The 21,476-nt window shown below is 42.6% G+C and overlaps 1 protein-coding gene across 4 annotated transcripts in view; it reads right to left on the minus strand.

Annotated features, from left to right (window-relative positions):
- The window catches only part of MET18 (ARM repeat superfamily protein), a 202,884-nt gene that overhangs the window by 145,861 nt on the left and 35,547 nt on the right, over positions 1 to 21,476 (minus strand). For all 4 annotated transcript variants that reach the window (XM_087393875.1, XM_087393876.1, XM_087393874.1 and 1 more), the window contains exons 5-6: positions 16,348 to 16,506; positions 16,172 to 16,231 (exon numbers count right to left, since the gene is read on the minus strand). In XM_087393875.1, the coding sequence (XP_087250001.1) occupies positions 16,172 to 16,231; positions 16,348 to 16,506 (219 nt within the window). The remainder of the gene's footprint in view (positions 1 to 16,171; positions 16,232 to 16,347; positions 16,507 to 21,476) is intronic.

Raw genomic sequence — 21,476 nt, forward strand, 5'->3', positions numbered from 1 at the left:
CGTCGTGGAAGAGGCAGTGATACCGGCCTCGAATGGCATAATAGATAGGACATCTGAAAGCAAAGTGCTCCTCTGACTCGATCTCCTGCAAGTCGCAAAGTGAGCAAAGGCGGCCCTCTCGTGGGATACCCTCTGCGCGTCCGCTCTCGATCCGTAATCGGTGTGATGAAACCCTAAATTGACCGAGGGAGATCCGGAGCGCATGTGGTAGATGAAGCTGTGTGTAACCCAGAGGCAGTCAATAGAGCGAGCGAGAAAAAGCGAGCAAGCCCAAAAAAGCGAGCGACAATTAGTTGAAGTGGTTGGAAAATCAAGCAAGCAAAGAAAGAATCTAAGTTTTTTATAAAAAAATTGCTTGAAGTACAAATTATTCAAAAAGGTGGTTATGTGTCACAAAATTTATATTCTGATACACACAAGTTTTTTAGATGGTGCAAAAAGGCATGATATTTATCTAAATCATGCCTTGTCATTTGATTTGATATGTAACATTATGCCATTTATATTTGATAATCAAAAGAGCAGGCATGTTAAAAACTCATCTTTTGGGCCAAAACAATCAAATGTTGACATCTTGCCAAAATATAGGGATGTGAAAATGTCCTCTTTTGGGCCAAAACAGGGAGCGCGTTAACGCGCTCCCTGTTTTGGCCCAAAAGAGGACATTTTCACATCCCTATATTAACGCGCTCCCTGTTTTGGCCCAAAAGATGACATTTTCACATCCCTGTATCTTTTGATTTACAAGTCCAAACGGGGTCATGTTACATATCAAATCAAATGGCAAGGCGTACTTTAGACGATTATCATGTCTTTGTGCACTATCTGGTAAAATTTAATGCACCAAAAAATGAATTTGTGGCCAATTTGCTCCATTGGTAAGATTAGTGGGAGGTAAGAATAAATCATTAGGGAAGGATATTTTTGCAGTAACAAACAAACATGGGTTTTGTTCCAAGAGTGAACAGAGTTAAAAAACCTAAGCATTTACATATGCATGGAATCTAGACTAATCCATGCAAGGAGTCCTTGGAAAGATGATCTCAATTACTCTAGTGGAAAGAGAGAACTTGATTGCAGTAGGGTTTGTCTTTGATACAAACAATGACTTGGAAGTTAAACATACAAACTGTCTCATGGATGATGTGAAATTAGTGTTAATGGCTTTAAAGTTATATGCATGTTTAACCTTCTGGCATTGAGGGAACATATGCACTTTTGAATAAGTTATTATTTTTTGCTACTAAAATGGGGGATTTATAAATCTTTTATTGTTTTTTATCGCTCGCTTTTTTTGGCTTGCTCGCTTTTTGTCGCTCGCTTTTTGGTAATCCTCTGTAACCCACAAGATGTCGTCGGATGTGAAGAGCCCAAGAGGAGTCAAGTCTCTCAAAGAAGACCTGGGGCCCTGAAAGAGTGAGCCAAGCCACTAATCCCCAAGTCATGAAGAAGGGTAGGCGAACAAAAGTGCTGAGAAGTCTTGCAATCCCCTTCCATATGATTCTCGCCTGTCTGCAATCCCAAAGGCAGTACCATGAATAGAAAGCCAAAAGAAGAGAGTGATTTTTCTATTCCGGTGGGATTTCTTGAGCCTTTGCCAAATTTTTCAGCCAGAGCTGGACGAAGGCAGTACAAGGAAACAGTCCACATGAAGCCTCTTCAGGTCGAGCACAGACAAAGCGCGATGCAAAAGGTCAAGAATGCATCCGTATAAGATATAGAGTGTATAAGATATAGAGTGGACTCAAAAGGATACTCGCTCTTTAATCCTTTTACCCAAAAACTCGTAGTCCATACAGACACATTCCAGGTGCACGACATCGAAGAAAGGGTTGAACCCCCACTTGAGATACCCGCTCTCACTGAGATACTCTACAAAGAAACTGAAGAGAAGGGCATACAAGTTTCTCAAGTTATGGGGCTTCTCAAGTTATGGGGCCACTACAATGGACACTCCACCGAGAAAAGAGAGGCTTCCTAGATGGTACATGAGGATCTTGGATGAGTCAAGCACATAAATAGATGACTCTGGGTCCAGATCAGATGTTCCTCAATGGTCAAAGATCTGTGAGAACAAAGAGAGCAAGACTGAGCAAGAGTCAGAGCTGAACGTAGGTCTACTGAATAGTGGACTGAAATGAAGTTAGCACAAAAGAGAAGTGAGGGGTTTTGTCTAAGTGACAAAACCCATTCTTATCCACTAACCGTAGTTAGGGATAAGAATGTGGTTACGGGGAAAAACCTCTAAGAGGAAAAAGTGCCCCTAACCCACTTATTACATTGCATTGGCCACTGCCTAGAATATGATAATAATTCTAACACCCCCCTGCAGTGCCAATGTGGTGTTCAACGTAGTGATCAATTACCAAAAGGAGATAAGTTTAGGGGACTGTGAAATGTCTCAAACTTCTCACGAGGAAGTGCTTTGGTGAAGATGTCTCCAACATTGTCATGTGTTGACACATAGATCATACTGATCTGCCCTGCATGCAACTTCTCTCTGACATAATGATAATGAACCTCAATGTGCTTCGTGCGAGCATGAAACATAGGATTCTTTCCCACTGCTATAGCACTCTGACTATCAATGAGAATTGAAGAAGGACACTCCAATAAGAGACGAAGATCAGCGAATAAACGTTGCAACCAAACACATTCAACTGTCACTGTGAAAGCTGCCCTGTACTCTGTTTCACATGAGGAACTAGCCACTGTAGATCGCTTCTTGCTCAACCAAGAAATGCAAGCTTTGCCCAAAAAGAAATAATTACCACTCGTGGACTGCCTGGTATCATAGTCTCAAGCCCAATCTGAATCACTGTAAGCATGCATCTGCAAGTCACCCCCCTGGGAGACATCAAGCCCTCAGAATTTGTGCCTTGCAAATAATGAAAGATGCGTTTTACAGCCTGCCAATGTGTTGTCTTTGGGATGTGCATATATCTGCTCACCTGAGATAGTGCATATTGAATATCGGGCCATGTATTGCACAAGTAGATGAGGCATCCAACAGCTTGGCTATAAAGTGTGACATCCAAGGATTCGCCTGCATCATACACAGTAAGCTTCAGCCCCGGCTCCATGGCAGTGGCTATAGGCTTACAATCATGCATGTTGAACTTATCCAAGAGTTTCTGCACATACTTGGATTGAGACATAACCGATGCAACACTTGTCTTGTATAAACTGGATCCCCAAATAAAAATTTAACATGCCCAAATCTGTCATTCAAATTCAGCTTTCAACTCAGCTTTGAAATCTGCAATTATTTCCTCATTTGACCCTGTGAGCAACATGTCATCTACATAAAGAATGATGACCAAAATATCACCCCCATCCTTCTTGATGTAGAGGGTGCTTTCCGTGGGACTATCATGGAACCCCTTACTTGCCAGGAACGCATCAATCTTGGCATACCATGCACGTGGGGCATGTTTTAACCCATATAAAGCTTTGTTAAGCTTGCAAACCTGAAGTGCATTACAGGAAGCTCAAATCCAGGAGCTTGTTTGACATAAACATCTTCCTACAAGTCCCCATTAAGGAAAGTTGTTTTTATGTCCAACTGATGGACATTACAAACAAAATTTGCAGCCATGGCAATAACTGACCGTATGGTGGTCATCCGGGATGTAGAAGCAAAAGTCTCCTCATAATCTATGCCCTTCTTTTGTGCATAGCCTTTGGCAACCAGCCTTGCCTTGTACCTATCTATGGACCCATCTGGCTTCCTTTTCACCTTGAAAACCCACTTGGTACCAATGGCATGCTTACCTGGTGGCAAATCCACAACATCCCAAGTCTGATTTTTTTCTATGGACTACAACTGATTGTGCAAGACATGCATCCAATGCACATTATCCTTTGCTTCTTCAAAAGAGTCAGGTTCTTCTTAATCAAGAAGAGTCCCTGCATAAGCAATCTCAACTGAAAGAGCCCCCCCTACGTGCCTTACTGCACTACGAGACCTACCAGGCAACGGGGCCTCAAAGCTACTCTCCCTGAGAGTCTGTAGCAACCAATTCGGTATTGTTTTGGTTGCGTGTATCTCTTGAATCTCTTGCCTGACAACTTTATCCATACCCTGCGGAGGTACAAAATCAGCCGGAGGCTGAATCGGGGCATGTGGATGAGGAGGAGGTTGCTGTAAATTCTGATTTTCAACATGAGCCTCAAGTGGGGAACCAAATGCTATAGGAAGCATCCCCTCAAAAACATCATCTGAAGAAGCTAGAATAGTAAATTTAGCATGTGTATGTGCTGAATTCTCTGAAAATATCAAATCTCTACTCACAAAAATCTTGCGACAAGCAGGATTGTAGTGACGACAGCCTTTGCTTTGTGCACTATACCCAACAAAAATGCATTTAAGTGCCTTATCTGACAACTTGTGTCGAAACTCCACAGGCACGTGGGCATATGCAACACAACCAAAAACTCTGAAGTGATCCACTGAAGGCTTTCTCCCATGCCATGCCTCATAGGGAGTGATTGTCTTCAAAGCCTTTGTGGGAGCCTGATTCAAAACATAATTGGCACACATGAGGCCTTCGAGCCAAAACATGTGAGGCACCTTTTTACTAGTAAGCATGCATCTATCCATCTCCATAAGAGTGCGATTCTTGCGCTCAGCTTTACCATTTTGTTGAGGTGTAAGCCTCACTGTAAGCTGATGTGTGATGCCTTTCTCCTTCAAAAATGCCTCAAACTCATAAGACATATACTCCCCTCCTCTATCGGTGCGAAGTGTCTGTACCTTGAGTCATGTCTCATTCTCAACCATAGCCACAAAGTGTTTGAAATACATAAACACTTATGATTTTGCCTTAAGAGCATAGACCCAAGTGTAGTTGGTGAAGTCATCTATGAATGTAACAAAATGGAGATAAACCCCAAAAGCAGGTGTCCTCATGGAACCGTAGACATCATTGTGAATGAGCTGTAATTTGCGTGTAGCTCTCACTGGACCATCCTTCTTGGAAGGCCATCTATGCATCTTGCCAAGGATGCAACCCTCACATGCATGAGGAGGAGGTGACTCTAAAGGAGGCAATGCATCAACCATAGCATGCTTCTGAAGTGTCATCATGGTTGTAAGACACGTTAAGACACGACATGTTAGACATGCTTCAGACACAAGTGTCTAAAGTGTCTTAAAGATAAGACACGTAAGACACGTCATTGTAATAATAAATATTTAATTAATATATGTATAAGTATACAAGTGTACAACTTTCTAGCATAGCTAGCTGCTTGATTCTAGAAGTACAATAAGCTACACTTAAACAATGCAAGAAGTAACAATGCACTTGTACATTGTACTCAAGACTTAAAAGTTAAAATTAAGACTCACTACTCAAGAGCTTGCAAGTTAGGAGTCACGACTCACAACTTTAAAGATTTAAACTAACAATAGAATCTTGAAATTCAAAAATCTAGGTAAACAACTTAACAAGAGCCTAGAGGGCTACATAGATTATATACCAACGTCATTAATCAATACACATAAATATCATGGCAACAGTCTGTCAATCACATGTGACATGAATGAAATATGCATCTCGCTACATATAATTGAAAGGAAACTTTTGACTCTCAAGAGTCAAATCTCTCAAGATTCGTCCTAATCCGAATTTGCGAGGTCAATGCCACTGCTAGATCCGAAGTCACCATCAATGATAGCATGGTTAAGTCAAACTCGATGTTTGTTGTTACACCCAACCCACTAAAAAAAAGCAAGAGTGTCTAAAGGTGTCTTAAGGTAAGACACCTGTCTTAAGTATCTTATCATAAGACACGAGTGTCTTAACAACCATGAGTGTCATTAAGCTGCCATAGCTCATGTGCCCATACCTGGCATGCCATAACTCCGCATTCGGCATCACAGCAGTTGGAGTGCTCACTAATAATGCAAGATCGGATCTTTTCTCATATATATCAAGCTGAAAAAGACCCCAATACAAAGTGCCAGACAACATCAAAGCATAGTCATTCTCTTTGTCTCTGACTATGCACTTATCATCATAAAAAACAACCCGAAATCGTCCTTTATTAAGAGAGGACACTGAAAGCAAATTCTTCTTTATGCCTGGCACATAGAGAACATCTGAAATTCTGAAATCTGTGCCATCAGTGGATGTGAGAATAATTTCCCCCACTCCACACACTGAATAAGAAGAATTATTTGCACAAGTCACCTTCTTTTTAGTAGGTGGAGGATGCAGAAATGCAAAAAGACTCTTCTTAGAAGTGATGTGCTTAGAGGCACCAGTATCAAAATACCAAGTATTCAGTGTCTCATTGACACTAAGAGAGCATGCATCCTTTGAAGGATCATAACTACAAGTCAAGAAACCATAAGGATGATCCTCAATAGTGGTTGTAGCATCTGAACTACCCACTGAAAAATCTGAAATGCAAGACAAAAAGGCATAGTGCTCTTCCACAAAGTTGGATGTAACATATATAATGACCTGGCTTCTTGCAGTAGTGACAAATGCCCTTCTTTCTAGACTAATCTGCATCACTCTTAGCCTTATAAGAGGGCTGGCCTGAATCAGCTTTATGCTGATGTGCGGGTTCATTGGCATGTTGCTTTTGCTGCCTTTTTCGCTTGGACTTCAACTTAGAAAGCATGGCATGCTCACCAGCCCGTGTTGCCATATTTCTTCGTCTCTGCTCTTCCTGCAACAGAAGTCCTACCAACTCGTGAAAAGAGAGAGGATTGCTGCCCCCCCTCAATGACAAATTTAGCGAGGTAAGGAAACCAAGATCGGACTCAGCAAGAGAATTTAGAGTGGTGGTAATCATCTCTGAATCCAGAATAACTTCATCAATATTCAGCAATTGCTCCGTCAAATCCTGAAGCTTTGTGAGGTGAGTATTCATGGAATCTCCCTCATCCATATGCGTATGAGAAATCTCTCGCTTCAGGAAGAAACTCTGGCATCATTTCTTGCTGCAAACATACTCTCTCTAATATCTCCCAAGCTGCCTTTGAGGTCTTGCATGACCGAATGTGAGGAATAATGAACCACTTAACAGAAAGAGAAATCACTGATAGAGCTTGAGCATCCCTAGAATCCCATCTTTTCTACTCTGCTGTGGGAGCCACTAGAGCAGCAACTCTTACTTGTGCTGCATTTTGACCTCTACCCCTGCCTCCAACTGTAGGAGTGACAGGTGTAGCCACGGAATTTGGCCTTGCTTCATCTCCATTGACATAATCCCAAAGATGTTTGCCAACCAAGATGTTGCGAACCATAAAACTCCACAAGGAGTAGTTGGTGCCATCCAACTTATCCTCCTGTGTGAGGACTCCAAACACCTCATCAGGGTTGTTCTGAGCCATTTTTGCCAGATAAACTCAAAAATACAGCAAACTGAACAAGTAAAATCCCTTCCTGGGATGCAAAATGCACAAGTAAAATCTGCCAAATAAAATCTGCCCACAGTGACAAATACTGTCACAACCTATCAAAGGCTCGAAATGCACCACAATGCTCTGCTAATTGCCCAAAAATCTGCAAATAAAATCTGCAAAAACTGGCAAAAGTCCGCAAATTGACTCACCTTGAGTCCAAAACTGCTTGCAAACCTCCAAAATGCTCTTTCAACTGCCAAATTGCATCCACAATGCAAAAGCCGCAAAGTTCTGCAAGAAATTGCACCTGAAAGGGACAAATGAACTAAAAGTCCCAAATTTTGCAAATATCTTCAAAAGCCCCAAATTTTGCCCTGCAAGAGCATAACCAAAAAGCCCCAAATTTTTGGAGCAGGTTCTGCAACCTGACTGCAATGCTTGCAACAAAACAATATGCCCCAAATGCGCTCCCAGATTGCAAGCCAAACAATGGTTATCTACAAGAATGCCTGCCAAAGACCACCTGCAAGAATGACTGCAGAGAAATGAACCTACACAAAAAGCCTGTACGGAATAGCTGTGGCGCTGTTGTATGGAAATCCGTACACAGTACGGACAGAATAGCGCAGGAGCTATACGGACTATAGGCCATCTTCTCCCGGTTGTATTGATGCCCTCTGGGCCCTGGTATGTGCCATGTAGCTTTAGTTATTGGCACTTAGGTCACCTAGTACTTTTAGTGTCTTATGACACCTAGTACTAGTAGTACCACTAGGACACTAGGTTCTAGTGTTCTCTTTTATTGTACCTTGTACTTTCATTTTCATTGTTGTTGATGTGACGGCTTCCACTCCTTGCTCCAATCTTTGCATCCTTTTGCTTCCATGAGCCTACAGTGGTATCAGAGCGGGCTTTGCCCTCTACTTCCAGCCAACCCAAGCCCCCCCATTGCTCATTGGTGACTGTGCACTAGCTGGTTGACTGCTTCTATGACTTCGAAGTGGCACTTAGGAGCATACAAAGCTTTTCCGAGCATCTTCATCGCAAAGCTATCATTCTCAGCTTGGGTGCCTCCACGTGTGCAATTCGGAAGTGATTCCTCAGCATTTCATCGCCAAAAGCAGCCATCAAGCTGCCCATTGTTCAGTCGTACGTAGAACAACAGCGCGCGTCCGTACACGCGCGTCCGTACACCGCTAGTATTCTGTACTATTTGTGAACGCTCCTAATGTCCGTACATTTTTGCTCCAAGTCGTAGAATCAGCCGCCTGCTCAATTGTACATACAACGTACATACCAACATGCTCTTCCGCACAACAGCACGTTGGCCGTACAGCCTACGTAGTCAACACACTCTTCCGTACAATAGTACGTCGTATGTACCTGTAACCTGCGTTGAGCCTTGCAAGTGTCGTCCGTACCTGTTGTCAGCGTCACTGCTCCTTATAAGTACGTGCAACGCAATTCGACCGTACATCACCAGTGACCGTACCTGCAACGCAAGTTTGTCCGTACAGGTGTACCTACACAATCATTTAGGATATCAGTACAATCTGCTTCATTTGCAGATTTCCACTACAAGTGCTTTCCTTTACTAGTGCGATTTCCCTCAAGAAATTAGGGCTTTTGCATTTGGGCTACGATTTTGCAGGAGAAAAGGTATTTGGCAGATTTGCAAGTATTTATCCACTCATTTTGAGTGAGATTTCATACATTTGCCATTTTGGGCAGTCTATTTTTGGCATTTTAGTAGACATTGCATTGGCATTTGCAAGGACATTTTGTCACCTTTGCTATATTTCAGCAAAAATTGGGGCTTTTGGCCATTTGCTCCAATTTTGATATTTTTGCCCTTCTAGAAATTGGGACTTTTGTCAAGTTTGTTAAAATTTGTAGTGACATTGACTTGGTACAGTCAATTTTGGGAATTTGACGGACCTTGCATGCAGGAGCATTGAAATTGGCAAGAAATTGCAGGACATTTGGTCACATTTGCAAAGTTGCAACTTAATTTGGGGCTTTTCCACATTTTCCCTCTCTTTGGCATATTTGCCCTCTTCAAGAATTTGGGCTTTTGCCAAAACTGACACTTGCACTTGTGCAGTCATTTTGTGGACAGCAAGTCCTATTTTTTGCGGTTGCAAGCCTTGAGGCTATTTTTTTGGATCACTTGGTCAGTGCATTTTGACTTGTCCTATTTGCAATGGCTGGCAACAATCATGATTTACTTGGCATTCTTCATGAAGATGATAAGTTGGATGGCACCAACTATCCGATGTGGTCTTATCTCACGAAACATATTCTTGTTGCAAGAAATTTTTGGAACATTGTTTCTGGGATTGACCTGAGGCCAGCCAATGCTGCAGTGGCTGCCCCTAATGCTGGTCCCTCTACAGGGGGGACTCCTCCTGATGCTTTATCCTCTAGCACCCCTGTTGCTGCTCCTCCAACTCAGGAACAAACAAGATGGGATGCAAGAGATGCAAATGCACATTCCTGTATTGCTTTATCATGCAAGAGAATCATTATTCCACACATCCGGTCATGCAGGACAGCAAAGGATGCTTGGGATGAATTGGCTTCTCTTTATCAGATTCACAATGAGACACGTGTTGCATATTTAAAAAGGCAATTGTAGGAAGTCAGCATGAATGAAGGTGACTCTATGGATGCATACTTGACAAAGGTCAAGGACCTCATGGAACAACTGGCCAATATTGATGAGGTGGTGCCAAATTCTCAGCTTGTCAGTACCACATTGAATGGGCTGCCAGATACATATCAAGGTTTTGCTACAACCCTTCGACTAGTGGCCATGGGTAATCCAGACCACTACTCCTTTAATCAGTTTGTCACTTTGCTTAAAGTCGTGCTAATAGGCAAGCTACTATTCCTGATCATGCATTCGCTTCACAGCAGAAAGAAAAAGGCAAGGCTTCCAAGCCTATGGGCAAGCCTAAATATGCGCCTAACAATGGCGTTTCCTCCAATGTATCTTAAAATACAGCAAATAAGTCAAAGAAGAAAAGATGCAACTATTGTCGCAAGCCAGGGCATGAAATTTCAGAATGCAGGAAGCGCATTGCTTCGGAGAAGAAGAAAGTAGGATTGACAGTAAATGCCTCACATGCAATTGAATCCCATGAGCCAGGAGATGCCTCACATGCACATGCTCTCCAGGATTATTGGGCATGGGCTGTCCATTTCTCTTTTGATGCCTCCAAAGTTGATGCATTCTTTTCTGCTAATGATGCTCAGTCTTGGTATTTTGATAGTGGTGCTTCCAAGCACGTAACCTCTTGCAGACAGTTGTTTCATTCCTTGGCTAATGCTCCTCGAGGGGGGACTGTCACATGTGCTGATAATGCTTCCTATGCTGTAAAAGGAATTGGAGATGTGCAGCTCACATCCATTTCAAGCCATCCTGTCACTTTGACAAATGTTCTTTTTGTGCCTGGAATTGAAGTCAACTTGATTTCAATTTCAGCAATTGCCACTTCAGGTTTCAGAGTGATATTTGATGGATACAGATGCTTAGTATATGATCTTCGTGATGACAATGCTATGGTTCTCACTGGCACTTTGCAAAAGGGGCTTTATCACCTTGATCATCACTCAGCTGCATTTTCTATTGAAGCATTTGCTATTTCAGATTCACAACTTGCTGAAACTCATCTTTGGCATGAGAGAATGGGTCATCTCAATTATAGAGCTCTTACCAAGTTACATTCATAGGGCATGGCAAATGATGTACCTCAAACTCACACAGTTTCCAAACATGTGTGTGAGGGTTGTCTTTTGGGTAAGATGCATCGGTTTCCTTTTCAAAAGGATTGTCCAAAATTCTCACAAAGGAAATTGCAGCTAGTGCACAGTGATGTCTGTGGCTCAATGAGGACAAATGCCATTGGAGGGTACAAATATTTCATGACTCTAATTGATGACTTCACAAGATATTGCTGGGTATATGCTTTAAAAGCGAAATCTAAAGTGTTCTCATGCTTTCAGAGGTGGCTGAATATGGTTGAGAATGAATCAGGATGCAAGCTTGTCACCCTCAACACAGACAGGGGGGAGATTATATGTCAAAGGAGTTTGATGCATTTTTGGCTTCACGGGGCATTGTTCACTCATGCACTACTCCTTACACTCCTCAGCATAATCCTGTTCCTGAAAGAAAGAACAGGTCCACTATGGAGATGGCCAGATGCATGCTTAAGGCCAAGTCCTTGCCCAATAAATTTTGGCTTGATAGAGTGATGTGTGCCACTTGTGTTGAATAGATTACCTACAAGGGCATTGAGGACGGTTACACCTTATGAAGCATGGAAAGGCAGGAAGCCTTCACTTTCACACATGAGAGTTTTTGGATCTCTTACATATGTCCATGTACCATCTCAGCTGAGACATAAGCTTGAGGATAAGGCAATCAAATGCATATTTATTGGTTACAGCCAAGAGAGCAGAGGGTATCGGTTGTACCAACCAAATACTGGGAAGATTATTATCAGTAGAGATATAATCTTTGCTTAACATTCAGCTTCTCCTCTTGTGGACTGCAAAGCTAAGCCAGAAGTTGACATGTTTGATGCTTTTGACTCTTGGTTACCTCTTCTTCCCTCAGAGAGGGACTTTGACCAGCAACATGAGCCTCTTGCAGGCCCTCCAACAAGCAACACCCCATGCTGATTTGCAGGTTCCTCTTCTAGCACAAAATGATCCCAATATTCATGATACAGTGATTGAAGAAGGAGCTGTCAATAGACAGCAAAGGCAAGTTCCCATATGGCTTCTTGACACATTGAGGGACAGCAAACAAGATCAACCTCTTGCTGCCCGGACAAGATCAGGGAATAGACAGATGCATGGTCACTTTCTTGAGTTTGCACTCCTTGCTACAGCTTGCAATGAAGAGCCTTTGTGTCATAAAGATGCTTTTGACAGCAAAGAGTGGATGGATGCGATGGGAGCTGAGCTACAATCTATTGCCAAAAATGACACATGGGAATTAGTAGATCTACCTCCTGGCAAGCATGCCATTGGTACCCGGTGGGTCTACAAATTAAAAAGGAAATCTGATGGCAGCATAGATCGACACAAAGCCCATCTTGTTGCAAGAGGGTATGCCCAACAACAAGGCATTGACTTTGAGGAGACCTTTGCTCCCACTTCCAGGATTACTACTATCAGAGGCGTCATTGCCATTGCATCCCATCACCATTGGCAAGTGCACCAGCTTGACATCAAGATTGCCTTTCTTCATGGGGATCTGCAGGAAGAAGTTTATGTGACACAACCTCCTGGCTTTGAGGTTGTTGGCTCTGAAAACAAGGTATGCCGGCTGAGAAAAGCCCTTTATGGTTTGAAGCAGGCACCCAGGGCATGGTATGCTAAAATTCATGCACACTTACTGTCCCTTGGTTTTCAGAATAGCCCCACAGAGCCCACTCTTTATGTCCGTGGGAGTGGATCTGATTTTTTAGTGCTGATTTTATATGTGGATGACATGCTGATCACGGGCCCTGATAATCAGCATATTGCATCTTTCAAGGCTGATTTGCAGCAAGCTTTTGAAATGTTACACATGGGACAGCTGCACTATTATTTGGGCATTTAGTTTGCTCATGTTGAGGGGGGTATTATGATGTCACAGTCCAAGTATATTGGACAGCTCCTTGATCGTTTTCAATTTGAGGATTGCAAGCCAATCTCTACTCCAGTGGACCCTGGCTTCAAATTTTCAGCTCATGATGGGAGCCCACCATGTGATATCACTCTTTACCAGCAGGCTGTTGGATGTCTCATTTACTTATGCCACACCAGACCTAACATACAGTATGCAGTATCCCAGCTCAGCAGGTTCATGCACATGCCCAGTTCACAGCATTGGCAGGCAGTGAAGAGAGTCTTCAGATATCTCAGAGGCACTCAGATTTAGCCCTCTTCTATGGTGATCAGCGTTTACTTACCATGCATGCTTACACGGATAGTGACTAGGCACGTTGTTCCGACACCAGAGTGTCACAAACCGGCAACTGTTTTTTGCTTGGCAGTTCATGTATCTCTTGGCTCAGCAAGAAGCAACCAACAGCTGCCACATCTAGTTGTGAGGGTGAGTACAGGGCAGCCTTCACCGCTACAGTAGAGTGTGTCTGGCTTCGACAGTTACTTACAGATCTTGGTATTCGCCAGACATCCTCCACTATGGTCTACACTGACAGCTAGAGTGCTTTGGCCATTGCACATAATCCAGTGTTTCATGCGCGTACCAAGCACATTGAAGTTCACTATCATTATGTTCGAGAGCGGTTGTCAACAGGAGACATAGAGTTGTCCTACCTTCACACAGAGGACAACATAGCAGATATGCTTACAAAGGCACTTCCTCGTCCCAAGTTTAAAGTCTTTCGACAAGCTTTACACTTGGTTCCCTTTGGTACATGATCTAGCATACCTTGTACATTCATAGGTGGCTATATCCCTTTGGATGAACATGTGCCACCATGACCAGAAAATACCAGGTATTCTGAGACGTTCCCAGAATACTTCAGCCCATACCATGGAGGGGGGTTTGTAGGCCATCTTCTCCTGGTCGTATTGATGCCCTCTGGGCCCTGGTATGTGCCATGTAGCTTTAGTTATTGGCACTTAGGTCACCTAGTACTTTTAGTGTCTTATGACACCTAGTACTAGTGGTACCACTAGGACACTAGGTCCTAGGGTTCTCTTTTATTGTACCTTGTACTTTCATTTTCATTGTTGTTGATGTGACGGCTTCCACTCCTTGCTCCACTCTTTGCATCCTTTTGCTTCCGTGAGCCTACACGGACGTACGGCGCAAATGTACAAAATTGTACGATGCAGGCTGAATACCTAGGTACGGTGCTGTACAGACAGAGGTGGCGTCACACGTGTGGGGAGCTGTCGGGTACGGACAATACAGAATGCAAATACAGGATCTGTACGTTGTACGAATGGCAGCAGAAAGCCGGCGTGCGGATTTCGGACTCCTCACGGGAGCAGTGTATGGCACCGCTTCAGATCCGCATGTGTGTACGGGTAGATGGAGCAGTACAGTCGCGAGTTGTACGGATGGGAGCTACACTCATGGGAGCTGTACAGACAGGAGCGAGCTGAGAGCTGGGAGCTGGGAGCAGGTCCAAGAGCTTGAACTGCTCTGATACCAAATGTGAGAACAAAGAGAGCAAGAGTGAGCAAGAGTGAGAGCTGAACGTAGGTCTACTGAATAGTGGACTGAAATGAAGTTAGTACAAAAGAGAAGTGAGGGGTTTTGTCTAAGTGACAAAACCCTATCTTATCCACTAGCCGTAGTTAGGGGTTAGACTGTGGTTAGGGGGGGAAACCTCTAAGAGGGAAAAGTGCCCCTAACCCACTTATTACATTACATTGTCCACTGCCTAGAATATGATAATAATTCTAACAAGATCTAGGATGACCAATCCCAGTTGGTTGTTATGCCTTGAACTTTCAAAATCTACTTTGTAAACAGTCAAGTAATTGCACATTGGCAGGGGATGTTCAAGAATCAATGCTCCACCCTTTGGACATCCACCTATATGTAGATGCTCAATAGGGGCCTTAGGATAGGTGAAAAAAGGCTGCATTTGCATCCAGACTCAAACATCTGTCAAACAAATGGATACACTAATGAATGTGAATGGCAGCAGGATTTTCTGTCCATGTGGCCCAGATCAGGCCAGTTGCAGTTGGATCATGGCTGATGTTGCGAGTATCCTGATGTGGCAGATCCATAGGCTGACATGGCATGCTGTAGCCAGCAAATGGCATGGCAGTCTGCATGTGTGGTAGAGTGCAGTTGGGCTAATGAGGTGGCAGCCAACCTTCTGGTTATTGCTATTAACATGTGATAGTTGACTAACATGTGGACGTCGGCCTGCAATGTGCCAGTTTGGCTGACTGGTGGTCAGTGACCCTCTAGGAAAGTCAGTCTAAATAGGCCTCTCCATGACCTATAGAAGGTGGGAGTCCTGACTGCCCTCTCCCTCCCTATCAGACTTCTCTCTCATCCTTGGAGGACAGCTAGTATTGTACTCATCATAGGCAGCACATTGTCATCCTTCCAGTCTCAAGAAAGGTGCATGGAGAGCTGAGACTCTTGACATCCAATAGAAGGAGAGAACAGCTACTTTGCATTAGTGAAGCTTTTACTTCCGCCTGTCTCGGCCGGATCTATACAGATCTACTTCACTTTCTTCGTCTCCTGTGTGTGAACTATTCTTGCCTTTAGATTGCTTCCACTGTCTTGCATAAGTGCATGATGATTTCGCTCACAAATAAAACAGCACCAAAGCATTAGGGGAAATGCCCTAAATTCTCAGGGGCTGCCTCGTTGCAGCTTTACATGGAAATTTTTGAGCAAAATACCTCTTCTTTGAACCTGAAGATCCTTCTTCCTCATCTTCCTCCTTTTGTGGAGCTCTTGTCCATTGTCTAGAATTGAAAGATTTGTTTATATCATTGCCATCATCTATCTTTATCAGCAATCTTCCCCAAATGTCACGGCCTCAAACTCCTCAAAAGTGTCCCAAGGGTGCAGCAATGATTCTCCATCATCCTTATCCGGAGTCACCATGGCTAACCAAACAGAAGCATACTACTGTACTCTCAGTTACATCAAGCTCATGCTCATGGTTCCTTGTGAGCCTCAAGGTATCACAATGTTGCTCTGATTTTAACTATCCAGTACTTTTATGCAACTTCTTTATGCATATCACGTATGACAATTTGATCCAGAAAAATGCAAGAAATTGACAAAAGGGTGCTTACAGTGGATGCAATAGCACTTGCGTGCTGATCAAGGAGGCACTCTAAAAGCTCCAAGCAAAGCTGTCACACAGTATACAACAGTTATAGTATTCGTAAAAAACCATGTGATGTCAAAGGTCACCAAAAGGTGTCTAAGAGTTCCAATAACAAGAATAGATGCTGGACAGTGAACAAACCATCCGGTCCTGTTGTGCAAGAGCTTGCACTTCCAAATTATCCAAAGCAGACTGTACAAATAATTTTGCATCCTCCTCTTGGACAGATCCCACACTTTTCCTTCTTTTCAGAAGAGCCAAAGAACCCACAAGTGCTCCATGTAATGCATGCCAGTCTGCCTGAAGAACATACATCCCAAAAAAAGGGCAGAAAAACATTACATGATTATGAGACATGGTTTGTGTGCTCTCCACCTGTCCGTTAATAAAAGATAATAGCTACTGCAAAGAAAAAACCTCAACAATAAGGGTTTCTTTTGAATCTAGCACTAACATGTCCTTCTAACTGTAAATCAGAATGGACAAATATATACGCAGCTAGCCCTTTACAATGTATAATACATACATGCTTGACATTCTATAAAGCCTTACTGTGAAGTGTCCTCCAAATCTCTGGAGCTGCTCTCAAATATGAAAAAATGCTTAACCTAAGAGCATTATCAACTTTTCAAGCGTTATGATTATTAAGGCATCAGTTATGCATGCTAGTCCTATATGCACACCCATCTCCAATGTTAGCCTCAAGCCAGCATGTAGCATGTTCATACAATTTTCATATTCAAGAGGCCTTTTACGAATTTTATTGCATTTCCTTTAGTCAAAGAATTCCATCTGCTCTATTTACATGCAGCTCCCTAAATCTTACAGAAATGACCCATTTTCTGATAACCTTTATGAATACCACACCAATAAGCCTTACAATCACTCTCTTTAATAAACTTTCTTTCTTTCTTTCTCCCTGCTCAGCCTCTCCCTCCCGCTAGCCTCTCCCCGCTCAGCCTCTCCTCTCCCGCTAGCCTCTCTCTCTTTCTTTCCCGTCCGTACCTCGTCCGTACCTCCATACCTTCATCGTCAGTACCCCGTCCGTACAGCCCATCAGCAGGCAGCCAGTACCGTACAGTCCCATCGTCCATACCTCTCCCCCCTGTACGTACCGCCCGTCAGCAAACATCCAATACCGTACCGCCCGTCAACAGAAGCCGTATCTCTCCATTCATACCTCTCCCTCGTACCCGTTAGATGCAGCTAACTAACCCTAACCCCGAGTTGGGCTAAACCCCCAACCCAACCCGGGCGTTAGGTTAAGCTAGGGGGTTCAAACAAACAACCAACTATGGACTACTGGCCTATCCTCTCGTCCAAGTCCCCCTCAACTCCCTCAACTCCTTCAACATCCATCAAGACTCGGTACTCTACAGTTGCAGCCATGACACCCTCTCCATATGCACTGAATGACCAACAAGAAGGCTCAAAACGACCCATCCTTGGGCAACAGGATCAGATCTTTTATCTGCAACGGGCAGTGAGAGAGCTATGATTGGAACTGGCAAAAGTAAAGGCTCGACTTCACATTCTGGAAGGGCCTGGTAAGCAGGAAGTAATTGATGAGGCTGTAAAATCTTGTAAGGATTCCCACCCTACCCCGCAGCTAATGTCTACGGTCAAAGATCTTGTTCACACTGAAGTACAAACTGCTAAGAAGGAAGTGATTGTGGAAGTCGACACCAAAGCATGTAAGTCAGATATTCACGCAGAGATTAAAGAACACGAAGCTAGATGTGATAATGCGCTGAAGATTAGAATAGGGGGACTCCTAGAAGATTGGTACAAAGAGAAGGACACATATAGTGAAATATTGACAAAGATCAAAGCAAGCTTACCCAACATTGAATGGGTGGATGATGATGAGCAGGATGATGACGACTCCAAGCCAGCTTCTATTTTGCACTATAAAGGTCATGCTATCCTTACACTGAAGTCAAAAGATATGCGGATTAAGCTTCTTCGCGACAATCTTACAAGTTGAAGGGCATCAAAGTATGGATAGCAGAGGAGCTTACACAAGCTCAACTTAAGATTAAGACAACTGAATTAGCTAAAGTCAAGGCTGCCAGAGGGGATGGAAAATGGGCTGTTTACCGTGAAGGCGTAGCACTAATCAGAGAATTCAAATCAAAACCAAAAGACTCTCAGTCTTAAACTGATGTATGGCTATTTACTCTTCTAGACTATCATGTATAATGGGGGTGGCTTTTTGCACTCCTTGGGAGCTGCCATGTGCCCTCCCTAAAGCAGATGTACTAGAGGGTTTCTTGCTGTCCCATAGACCTTTTGGTCTCCAGTGGACGTTAATAGACTTTCTTTCTTTCTTTCTTTCTCCCTCTCATAGGCCCGCAAGGGCTCCTGCAGACATTTCTTTCTTTCTCTACAGTCAAAAATTAACACCATTTCAAATTTTATAATACCAGAAAATTACAGTGAAAGCGAAGAAGAGGAGAGAGGGAGAGAGAGAGAACACCATAAAAACCTATAATGCACAAGTCACCTTTCTATTAAACATGTACACTTGCAGTGGGACCAGCATGTTTAATGGCAAGGATGTTTTCACATGCATAGGAGCTAACCATGAGAAAGTAGTCAACCACACACTCGATCCCTTTGGTACTACTGGAGAGCTACAATGTTGGCATGGTGATTAATGACCAACTGAAGCTTCAGTCTGGAACCTACTTTTGGCGGCGATCTTGCCCATTTTCTACAGCCTATTTGCTGATTTTTGTTCCAAGGTGGACCAAGGTGCCATAAAAGTTTTTCCTCAGGGTGCTCGCCCTGATTGAGGATTACCAAAAGGCGAGCGACAAAAAGCGAGCGAGCCAAAAAAGGCAAGCAATAAAAAACAATAAAAGATTTATAAATCCCCCATTTCAGTAGCAAAAAATAATAACTTATTCAAAAGTCCATATGTTTCCTCAATGCTAGAAGGTTAAATATGCATATAACTTTCTGAGCCACTAACACTAATTTCACATCATCCATGAGATAGTTTGTATGTTCAGTTTCCAATTCATTGTTTGTATTAAAGACAAACCCTATAGTAACTGCAATCAAGTTCTCTCTTTCCACTAGAGTAATTGAGATCATCTATTTGCGCAACCTTCCACACAGGTGGGGTGTTTCCAAGGACTCCTTGCATGGATTAGTCTAGATTCCATGCATATGTAAATGCTTAGCTTTTTTAACTCTGTTCACTCTTGGAATGAAACCCATGTTTCTTTGTTACTGGAAAAATATCCTTCCCTAATGATTTATTCTTACCTCCCACTAATCTAACCAATGCAACAAATTAACCACAAATTCATATTTTGGTGCATTAAATTTTACTAAATGGTGCACAAAGACATGATAATCATCTAATGTACGCCTTGCCATTTGATTTGATATGTAACATAACCCTATTTGGACTTGTAAATCAAAAGATACATATGTTGACATCTTGCAAAAATACAGAGATGTGAAAATGTCCTCTTTTGGGCCAAAACAGGAAGCGCGCCAAAAGATGAGTTTTTAACATCCCTACATCTTTTTATTGTCAAATATAAATGGCATAATGTTACATATCAAATCAAATGACAAGGTATGATTTAGATCAATATCATGCCTTTTTGCACCATCTAAAAAAATTGTGTACATCAGAATAAGAATTTTGTGAAATTCTATCCAATTTTTTGCACCAAGTTTAAAGCAAGGTTTCCCATAATGGGGAGCGAGAAGACACTGTCTATTTTGGCCAAAAAAAAAACCAAAATTTAAAATCCTCTACCTTTTAATTGCACTCTGGGGATCACTCTTCATAAACCCATAAAGCATGTGCAAGCAAGCATGTATTAAAAATTACCCCTATTCTTGCAATTTACATTTTGTCATGTAAATGGTTGAACCCATGTATGTGTTTACATTTTAAAATATCTACATATATAAATTACATTAAGTTGCTATTTTATAAATCCCCTCATGCACACAAACAACATGTAAGTCCCCCCCACTAAAAAATACCCCTCAATGCACAAAAGTGGTATGTTACATGTTTATGAGTGACCCCCAGGATAATTGCCAAACCCAAATGGGGTCATGTTACAATAGTCCTACCACTCTTTTGGATACTTTATACTTCAAGCAATTATTTTATAAAAAACTTAGATTCTTTCTTTGCTTGCTTGATTTTCCAATCACTTCAACTAATTGTCGCTCGCTTTTTTGGGCTTGCTCGCTTTTTCTCGCTCGCTCTATTGACTGCCTCACCCTGATTGTTGTGGCTTCGTTCTTGTTCCCTCAATTGAAAATGGGGACTGTCATTGCTTCAAAAACATTTCTTCTGAAATTTTCTTTGCTATCTGCATCAGTAAAAACCCATTCCAACATCTATGCCATTAGATCTCATAGATCCAGAGTTTTCCATTTGCTAGTTTCTTCAAACATAGAACCTAGCTCAATATCTTGCACTGTCATGACATTATCTTTTGTCCTGATGGGAATTAGCTTTTGTTGCTTGGTGTTGTGTCTTCTCCTTTATATAGCTAGTCAATGAATCTAACATCTTTTAGGGCCTTTGTTGATTGAAGAAATCTCTGGGGTTCATTTTGAGCTAATGAAACTGCTCGAATCGCTCCTCTTCGGTTAACTTTATTTTCTTCCTTCTGCTGGTTCTCCTTCCCTGTGGCTGTTCTCCATGCTGCTCTGGCTTCTTTGCACTCCGTGTAGTACAAGCTATTGCATGGCACGGCACCTCTTGCTCCTCCTCTTGCCTTTTCTAAAGTATTTAAGGACTGGTTTCTCGGTCTAATGCTTCTAGTGCCCCCTCTACTCATTATTTGTAGGCTTCACATTTGTTGTGATCCAACAAGAGCTCACTCTATTTAATTCGATGACTTGTTATGAGCTATTCTGTCTAGGGACAGTGATATTGCCCTATGGTCTGATCAAGGGTCTTGTCATTGATTTGGAATATCTTGAGCATGGTTGCTGCATGCACAAGACGTAATGACTACAGTCGATCCCTTTGGGAATAGTGCATGTGAGATCACCCTTGCCATTGAACTTGTTGCTCCCATTGCAAATGTGCAAATCAAGACCGCTACTGAAGATGAGCAGATGCTTGCCCCATGCAAGTGACTGTTGAGATATCAAGCTCTACTCGTGATATGCCACGGTGACCATTGTGCATTTATGTCACCGACTTGTTAGCTGCAAATGCGGTTGGTACACTGCCCATGAATAATAGCTGGATGACAGCTATCTTTATGTACTCTAGT

The sequence above is a fragment of the Dipteris shenzhenensis genome, chromosome 22 (genome assembly GCF_047967505.1).
Source record: "Dipteris shenzhenensis isolate YYH24624 ecotype China chromosome 22, Dip_SZ_1.0, whole genome shotgun sequence".
In the NCBI taxonomy this organism is placed as follows: domain Eukaryota; kingdom Viridiplantae; phylum Streptophyta; class Polypodiopsida; order Gleicheniales; family Dipteridaceae; genus Dipteris; species Dipteris shenzhenensis.